Source organism: Galeopterus variegatus, unplaced genomic scaffold (genome assembly GCF_000696425.1).
Source record: "Galeopterus variegatus unplaced genomic scaffold, G_variegatus-3.0.2 Scaffold5559, whole genome shotgun sequence".
Classification (NCBI taxonomy): Eukaryota; Metazoa; Chordata; class Mammalia; order Dermoptera; family Cynocephalidae; genus Galeopterus; species Galeopterus variegatus.
The window spans coordinates 119318-128504 of NW_007731670.1; the positions used below are offsets into that span (position 1 = coordinate 119318).

At 43.0% G+C, this 9187-nt stretch overlaps 1 protein-coding gene across 3 annotated transcripts in view; it reads right to left on the minus strand.

The window, feature by feature from the left end:
• Positions 1–6699: 6699 nt before the first annotated feature.
• The window catches only part of PARP2 (poly (ADP-ribose) polymerase 2), an 11779-nt gene continuing 9291 nt past the window's right edge, over positions 6700–9187 (minus strand). Inside the window, exons 10-16 of one of the 3 annotated variants that reach the window (XM_008589631.1) lie at positions 8841–8904; positions 8625–8759; positions 8216–8343; positions 7957–8056; positions 7501–7599; positions 7094–7218; positions 6700–6975 (exon numbers count right to left, since the gene is read on the minus strand). In XM_008589631.1, coding sequence (XP_008587853.1) covers positions 6816–6975; positions 7094–7218; positions 7501–7599; positions 7957–8056; positions 8216–8343; positions 8625–8759; positions 8841–8904 — 811 coding nt within the window. In that variant the 3' untranslated portion in view covers positions 6700–6815. Of the gene's footprint in view, positions 6976–7093; positions 7219–7500; positions 7600–7956; positions 8057–8215; positions 8344–8624; positions 8760–8840; positions 8905–9187 lie in introns of those variants that run through there. The other 2 variants (XM_008589632.1, XM_008589633.1) reach the window with 2 other exon arrangements.

Below are 9187 nucleotides of genomic sequence, written 5' to 3' on the forward strand. Positions count from 1 at the left end.
ACAACTCCTTTACAAGAAATGTGCTGCTCATCCCCCAGCCACACCTGAGCAGAGGGAGCCTGACTGAATTATTCTATTTTCCCCACAGGCAGAAGGAAGCTCTAGTTGTTTATCTTCCATGCTCTGAAAATTCTACAAAAATACTCTGGCTAAGGCTGGAGGAATGGGGATGGGGAAGTTAACCAAAGGCTAACTTGCTCGAAAGACTCAGCTTTGTTGGCCATGTGTGCTTAAAGGGATTTTTCTGTCTTAGAGATTGTCTGGCTATGACAAAGGCTGCTGTCTGGAATCCTCACAGCGCCAATTGTCTAGCTCTTAATCCTGTTCGTGACGCCAATTGTAAAGCTAGGCGACCACGCTAGTTGTCATGGCTCTTTTACCTGCTGGTAATCCTGCACCGACTGGGCCAATGGTTGAGCTAGGGCTGGGTCTGGAGCTCCCAGACTCCTCAAGCCCATTCACAGACTGGGTCACAAACCCTTCACACGCCAGGCTGGGTCACCAGACCCCTTCATTCAGGTCTATAAGCTAGGCAACCAGCCACATGGTCCTTGAAAGCTGCAAGTCTGGAAAAACATGGCTGTGCAGGGCGGGCACCCGAGGCAGTAAAACACCAGCCAAAGCAGCGCCCCCTTGCAGGTGCACTTACTCCACACACACACACACACAATGCTTACCGAATGACCCTGAACCAGCTCCAAGGCAAGGGGAGCCTGACCAAACTGTTCCATTTTCCCAACAGAGATATACTTTGAGGTCATAATATGGTTGCTGTGAGTGAAGACAAGAATAGACTGTAGGTAAAAGTAAATATGTACCCAAGGGAGTTGCAGGGAAAATCAATCTTTTACATTAAACATCCTTTGGGTTCTTATTAAATAGAATTTCAGTGTCTCCCAATGCCTGGTTGAGTTCCACAGTTAGAACCACTGGATTAGGGCTGTGGGACATTTGAACAATCTTTTCTTCTCCTACCTGTTCACAAAAGCATTTTTTTATAGACCTAATTTTTACACATCTATTTTTTCACATCCATCCACATCTGTTTTTGAAATTTAGAGCAGAGGTACTTAAAGTTTCATTCGTGGACTAGTGCCAGTTGACAAATTGTTAATGGTTCACAATAAGTATAGAAGTTGAGTGTAAGCATTTAGAAGCTGTTTAGGAATTTGAAAAGTAATCATATCTGACAGATTTAATAATAAAAGTTGAGATTTGTATTTTATATGCTTTTTCATCTTAGTAATTTTTATTATATTTTATGGAAGTATTATTTCATGGCAAACTAGAAATTAAAATGAAAACACAAACTGGTCCTTCATCACAGAAGGTTCGAGAAGCACTACTCTAGATAAACTGGGTAACATAGTGGCTAAACGCATGGACTGAGAACCTTGCTCTGTGTGCTCAGCAGGGCCAGCCCTGAGATGGTCAGGGCTCCAAATGGTTAGAGCAGTCCTTTCTCTCATTGTGGCTTTTCCTGCCTTCATGAACTCCGTAGGTCTCTTCCTCTTACTCTGAGCTCTAGTGGCCCCAGTTTGGCAGTCATTGCTTTTTAATAGTTGTAAGTTGTTTGATTGTGAGAGAGGGTGATGCTGGGCACCATCTGTTCCACCATCTTGACTGTGGGTTTTTCAAAGATATCCTTTCTCAGGTTGAGATGGTCATGTGATTTTTGTCCTACATTGATTTTTACAGTGAACCAACCTTGCATTCCTGTGATAAATCTCATTCGGTATGAAATCCTTTTTATATGTTGCTGCATTAGGGTTGGTAGCATTTTGTTGATTTTTGCAATTATATTAGAAGATATTCATCTGTAATTTTCTTTTCTTGTGATATCTTTATCTGATTTTGGTTTTATACTGCCTTAGAGAAGGAGTTGCAAAGTATTCCCTTCTCTTCCATTTTTTGGTAAAGTATGTTAAGTCTACTTCAGTTTTAATAGCAGCAAAACACTTCAATCAGTGGATATAGTTGATTAATTCCTTGCAGCAACCCAGTGGTTGTCACTGGGCTAGATGCAGTAGGCTGGATGCTGGGTGTGTGTGTGGCTGAAGCCCTTGGACACTCCCCCACCCTGGCTTGGGAGCCTAGGGGTCTTCCAGTCCTAGGTTTATAGGTGTTCTTTGGTGGTGTTAGACTTTCACTGGTTAATATCAGAACTTTGTCTCTGATTAAGGGTTAAATGAGATAAGGTGTAAACACTTAGAACAGTAGCTGACACTTACGTGGTAAAGTGTTCAATAAGTGTTAACTTGACTGTTCTTTTTGTTATCCAACAGTACAATTATTGATAGATCTTGGACGTGACTGGAGCCATTGTGCACACAATAAGCACAAAATAGCCACTGGCCTTGTCTTCCACTCCAGCACCAAACCCCTCCCCCCTTGCCTTCAGGAGAAGCTTTGTGACTTAAACAGAAACACTTTTGCTCCAAGCAAGGGTACAGTTCTCCACCCTCATTGCATAGTTTCCACATTAGCATAATGCCCCTCCTTGATGGTATCAGCCAACCCTTGGCGCCCTATATAAGCTCTACCACCCCCACACCTGGCGCAGCTTTCCATTTTGAGGGCGGCCCTGGGCTGCCTGTCATTTTGAGTGCAGCCTAGCAGATTCTTTTCCTTTAATAAAGCTTGAACGGTACCTGGCGTCTCGGCTCACTTTCTTTCAAGTATCCTCATTTTTTTTCTCAAAATGTGTTGGTTATTAGTATACTGTATATTTGGCAGATGAAATCTGGACTAAATTCTTCAGTTTTCAAAAAAATGTATATGTGGAACTGATATTCTCTCAAATATCTAATCTTTCCATCCGGGATGATAGGTGTGTTTCAGTATCAGGATATTGAGGTGATGCTACAGTAACAACCCAAAAATCTGAACAGTGTAAAATAGCAAAGATTTACTTCTTACTCATGCCACAAGCCCACTGAGGGTTACTGAGGGTGCTGTGCTCTACTTTGCTCACAGAGATCTGTGCTTCATTTGGCAAGTAACTGCTGGCTCTTAAACTTTCCACCTAGAAATAAAACATACCCCTTCCACTCAAATTTCATAAATATGAGAAAGCAAGTCACATGACTATACCTACTGTCAAGGGCGGGAGAAAAACATAAATGTCCCTAAGGAATTTATCTCCATTGGTGCTTTTCCACTAGAAAGGCTCTTAGTCTTTTTTTTTTTTTTCTTTTTTTCATCATTTAAGGTTTACAGGACAGTTGCAAAAATGGTACAGAGTGTTCCTGGACACCCTTCACCCAGCTTCCTCTATCAAAACTAAGACAGTCACATTTGTACAATATTATTAACTAAAGTACAGACACAATTTCGATATCCCCAGTTTTTCCAGCAATGCCCTTGTTTTGTTTCAGGAACTAGTCCAGGATACCACAATGCATTTAGTCATCATGTCTCCTCAGTTTCCTCTAATTGTGACAGTTTTTCAGTCTTTCCATAACTTTAACACTTTTGAAGAATACTGGCCAAATGTTTTATAGAATGTCCCTCAATTTTGTTTTGTCTGCTATTTTTCATGAATAGACTGAGATTATGTATTTAAGGGGAAAATACAAGAGATGATGTACCCTTCTTGGTGCATCTTATCGGGGGCTCATGACATCAACTTATTACTGGAAATATTAATCTTTTTTTTATTGAATCCATAATTGATTATGCATATTTTGGGGGTTCAACGTTAATGTATGTTAATCAAATCAATATTATTAGCATATATATTATTACAAATTGTACTTATTCTTTATGTCCCTTATCCAATCTCTCATCTTCCCCCTCTCCCAGATCTGATAACCCTAGATTTCTTCTCTCCTTCTGAAAGAGTAATGGGCCCAGTGACAGCTGCAGTGTGCCTGGTTGTGGGAGGAGGGGTCAATGCCCGGCTCCATCTGTTTTTACATTCTAAGTTGTTGTTGTGGAGCAGTTGGGTGGGAGGGGGAGAATGGAAGGGGGAAGGAAATAGGATGGGAAAGGAGGGAGAGGGGGAACGTGGTTGAGGCCTGTGGCACCTGCCTCATTCCTGCAGGGGAGACCAGGAGGCTTCAAGTGGTGGCTTGGTTGTTGCTGGGCTGAATGCAGATGTCAAGGGGGTGTGGCCAAAGCCCTCAGCCCTCAGTGCCCTGGTTTGGGAGACCAGGGGGTTTCCAGTGGTGTTTCAGTGGTCATCACTGGTCTCGTTGCAGATGTCAGGGGTGGAGGGGTGTGTGGCCAAAGCTGCCTCAGCTAGGTAGCCTGGGGTGCTTCATGCAGCAACCCAGTGGTTGTCACTGGGCTAGATGCAGTAGGCTGGATGCTGGGTGTGTGTGTGGCTGAAGCCCTTGGACACTCCCCCACCCTGGCTTGGGAGCCTAGGGGTCTTCCAGTCCTAGGTTTATAGGTGTTCTTTGGTGGTGTTAGACTTTCACTGGTTAATATCAGAACTTTGTCTCTGATCTGTGGGTTTTTTGTTTTTTCTTTAAATTCTTTGTTGGATTATTCACTGTTCCCATCACTTAAACTCTGCACTGGAAATAATTTGTTGTCCTGGGGCCAGCCCGGTGGCTCACTCGGGAGAGTGCAGTGCTGGTAACACCAAGGCCCCGGGTTCGGATCCCATATAGGGATGGCCGGTTCGCTCACTGGCTGAGCGTGGTGCTGACAACACCAAATCAAGGCTTAAGATCCCCTTACCGGTCATCTTTAAAAAAATAAATAATAAAAAAAAAATAATAATTTGTTGTCCTTTTGTTATTTCTAAAATGGGGGAACTTCCTGTGGGAACCAGCACTTGAGCCCTGTGGTTGAGCTAAATTGCTTCTTTGTTGCTGATTCTCTGGGGAAGGCTTTTTGTGCAGCTCAGGTTTTAACTGTTGACTTTGTAAGCACTTCTGGGTTTTGTGAGGTCCAGTACACCTGGGTTGTGTGGAAACTCTGGTCTGAGCCTCAGTCTTTTCAGCAAACTGCACCCCCAGCCGTTCTATATTCCTGACCAGTCTCCATTGAGTGGTCCCATGTTGATTGGGGGGTGGATCAGCTGTCCATGATGTGCCCTAATATTCCCCCAGTGGGCCAGTCTCCCCCACCCCCTACACTCCAAACACTTCCCATGGGACAGGCCATGTGCCAGTCCCTTGCGATGACTCACCGGCCTCTGAGTGGCTCCTTTTTTTCGGTTGTTGTGGCTCCTCACTCCTATGTGGGTCCACTGGAACCCTGTTAGTGGTCTTGCTGGCCTGGGGGCCACCAAGGCCCTCTTCTCTCCTGCAGCCTTCGCTTCATACAAATGGCACAGCAGTGGCTTTTGCCAGCTCTTGCTCTGTGTGCTCAGCAGGGCCAGCCCTGAGATGGTCAGGGCTCCAAATGGTTAGAGCAGTCCTTTCTCTCATTGTGGCTTTTCCTGCCTTCATGAACTCCGTAGGTCTCTTCCTCTTACTCTGAGCTCTAGTGGCCCCAGTTTGGCAGTCATTGCTTTTTAATAGTTGTAAGTTGTTTGATTGTGAGAGAGGGTGATGCTGGGCACCATCTGTTCCACCATCTTGACTGTGGGTTTTTCAAAGATATCCTTTCTCAGGTTGAGATGGTCATGTGATTTTTGTCCTACATTGATTTTTACAGTGAACCAACCTTGCATTCCTGTGATAAATCTCATTCGGTATGAAATCCTTTTTATATGTTGCTGCATTAGGGTTGGTAGCATTTTGTTGATTTTTGCAATTATATTAGAAGATATTCATCTGTAATTTTCTTTTCTTGTGATATCTTTATCTGATTTTGGTTTTATACTGCCTTAGAGAAGGAGTTGCAAAGTATTCCCTTCTCTTCCATTTTTTGGTAAAGTATGTTAAGTCTACTTCAGTTTTAATAGCAGCAAAACACTTCAATCAGTGGATATAGTTGATTAATTCCTTATCTATGGATCTTTTTGTGTACACCAATGCTGCAGTGACATCATTTATGCAAAAATGTACATCTGTAAGTTTTAGGTCAAAGAATATTTACATTTTAAATTTTGACAGACATTGGTAATCGGGCTTCTAAAAAGTTACAGGCTGTTGTTTTCACTTAAACAACCTTCATTGTTATTTAAGGAAGTGTGTTGTGTGTGTGCAAATGTGTGTACCTGTGTTGCATGTATTTAAAAACAAAGTGAGATTCCTATACCAGTCAGCGTGAACAAACAAACCAATAAATTCAGAAAGTCTTTGGATCTTACCCAAACTTAAGTACTTAGATGGAGCAGGGTATGTAAAAACTCAATCTACTTCTCTCTTTTCCTCCCCACTATGTATTTAGACTTAGTGACACTCTTCCTAGCGCTTCCCAAATTTGTGGACATCTGATGAGTCCCAGGATGTTAAGTGGTGGCAGACCTCATCTGCAGTTGATAAATGGGAAAAAGGCAAGTGAGATTTGGATAGGAAAAATGGAAACAATTCAGCCTTTGCTGCCTTTACCCTTCCTGCAATAATGCCCAACAAACTCGTTTGTAGAAAAACTGAGTTCAACAGGGAAAAGCATTAGCCCCCTTTTTGTCCCTTAATGCACAGAAGCTATTCTGCTGTGCAAGAACAGGATCCTGAGTTACCTGTAGCTAGCTGTGGGATACACAGAGCAATGGGTACTCTCTATCATGAAAAGGAAGAAATACTAACATCAGAAGAAATATGTGCTTGGAGAAGTTAAACCCAAGGAAGCCAGTAGTATCAGCCAGTTTGTATCATTTTTATTACATAAAATATCAAAAAATTCAAAAGTACAATATTACTTATTTTCTTGCTTGAAGATTATATATTCTCTGATTGATTTAATATCAATCTTCACCACAGCTGCAGAAAATTAAACTGAACCTTTAGAAGGTATCGCATACGGACCTGGTTGGGGTTATAGATGACAAACTCATTGTAGTTGAGAGTATACCCCTTTGGATTCAGAACTCCTGTGTCACGTGCTGGTCCTAAGGGCACTGTACTCCCATTCCTGCCAAATGGAAGAAAGTGTGTCAACATCAGCCCCTGGTTCAGAAGTTGGAATGTAGAAAGTAGAGTCTTATCTGGTCAAAAGGAGTTTTCTGGCCCTACTGGCTGTGAGTACTTACAAGGTAACGAAGCAGACAGGACTGGGAGCCATCTTGCCCAGCCCCTTGGTGCTGTGTTTGCTCTGAAGTAATTCTTCTGCCTTAGGATTGGCCTCTAGTAGCTCATTACACTGACCTAGAGCTACCTGCAAAGCAAAAGATCTTTGAATGCCCACATCCTACAGAGAATTAGATGGCTCTAAAGCCAAACAAAAAATTCCATCAGTACTTTCTTTCCCTGCTCCAGCAGAGAAATCCAATGCAATGAAAATTGTACTTGGCTCCCCTCTCAAGTTATCCCAGGGGAACCTCTTGGTTCTGGGGTCAAACTTTTCTCACTGGAAATAATAATAATAATAATAAACTAGAGAATACAAACAAAACAAACAAATAATAAACTAGAGATCACAGATGTGTTCCTGCCTCACCTCTGATAAGAGCAGTAGTCCTATATTCTTTAGGCGAGAGGCAAAGCAGTAATTGGCACTCTTGGAAGACATGTCAGCAAAGTAGATTCCTTTTCCAAACTGAGATATATAAAAAAAAACCAAGGTCAGCTGCTTAAACCACTGTGTTAGAAAGAAGGCTCATACCACTGACCCTGTTTTTCCATTCTCTTAAACAAAGAATGGACCCTTATCCATTTCCCCTCACAATTCTGTTCAAGAGAGGGTAGAAGAATATGAATCTCTGCCTTCTAGGGGAAAGGAGAGATATCTTTAGAAATTTAAAGAGGGACACAAGAAGAGATGACACGGTTGTCAGTGAGCTGGTTTAATTCTTGAAGAAAGGTACCACCTAATCCTAATCTAGAAAAAAAAGGATTGAGAACATTACTGTATCCTTTTCCTTTGTGCTCCTCCCACAGTTCAATTTCTACTCACCATGTAACCTGTGATGGGAGCCTCAGGTGGGGCAACTCGAAGCCCATGGCTCAGGATTCCCACCCAGTTACTGAGCCTGGAACCATGCCATAGCAGCATCCTAAGGAAAAACTATTATTATTGTACTCTGTTGCTCTTCTGCAAACATAGGCCACAGCATAAAAAAGCCAACAGCTGCTTCTGCCATCCTCCACTTGTAAGTTCTATAACTGCACTGCAGGCAAGAAATGTCTTCCCAAACCCAAAGCTAGACTCAGACCTGTTATGAAGTTCCTCTCTGAAGGCTTCTTTCTCACCCTCCTTCTCCACTTCAAAAACATCCAGCAAGGTCATGGTATAGTCAGTGTGTGTGGGAGCGTGGGTAGACTGTAAGTACTGGGAAATCACCTGCGGAAAAGAATGGAAGAAATGGCCGATGTGGACTCTACAAGAGACCAGGCTGAACTGAAAAACTCAGGGCTTCTGGTACAACTTGGCAGACCTTTCTGCTCTCAAATGGTCTTATAAGGTGGTTAGAAAGAGCTCTACCTTCCCAAATTCTTAGTAAATTGAAATTTTGCCCTATTTGACAGTTTTCTCTAAACCAGAAGTAGCCAGAGAATAGTGGGATGGGGGAGAGTGGGTCCTGAGGGTCTAAGAGTATGAAAATAAATTATCACTTTTCTTACTTTGAACTCATAACTTTCATGGTCTAGAGGGCGCAAGGCACAATGTAGGTTTTTATAGTGTTGGTCCAGTGGGTGTTCTGGGCTTTGTAGCTCTGTCTTCACCAGCTTAATAGCAATTTCAATGTCTCCCAAAGCCTGAGAAGATGAGATATAGAGTCAATGTGGAAGGAGGCTGGGATAAGAGATTTACTACTTCCCAGTCCACACATAGCTCACCTCTAGTAGTTGTACTTTGTCTGACAGTTCTCTCTCTGTCCGGATTAATGGAGGGGTACGGAGTCTAAAGACAGATACATAACCCATAATGAGCTCTCTGATATATATGTGGCTACAAGGCACATGACTAAAAATAACACACCTAAAATAGGTCCTTTAGAAAATAGGTGTAAGAGGGGCCGGCCCGGTGGCGCACTGGGTAGTGCGCCGCTTGGGAAGCGCGGTGGCGCTCCCGCCCGAGGGTTCGGATCCCACATATGGACCGGCTCCCGCTCACTGGCTGAGCGAGGCGCGGGTGCGGCGCCGCGGTTTGCTATTTTTTTTCCCGCTCTTTTTTTTTTTCGGTC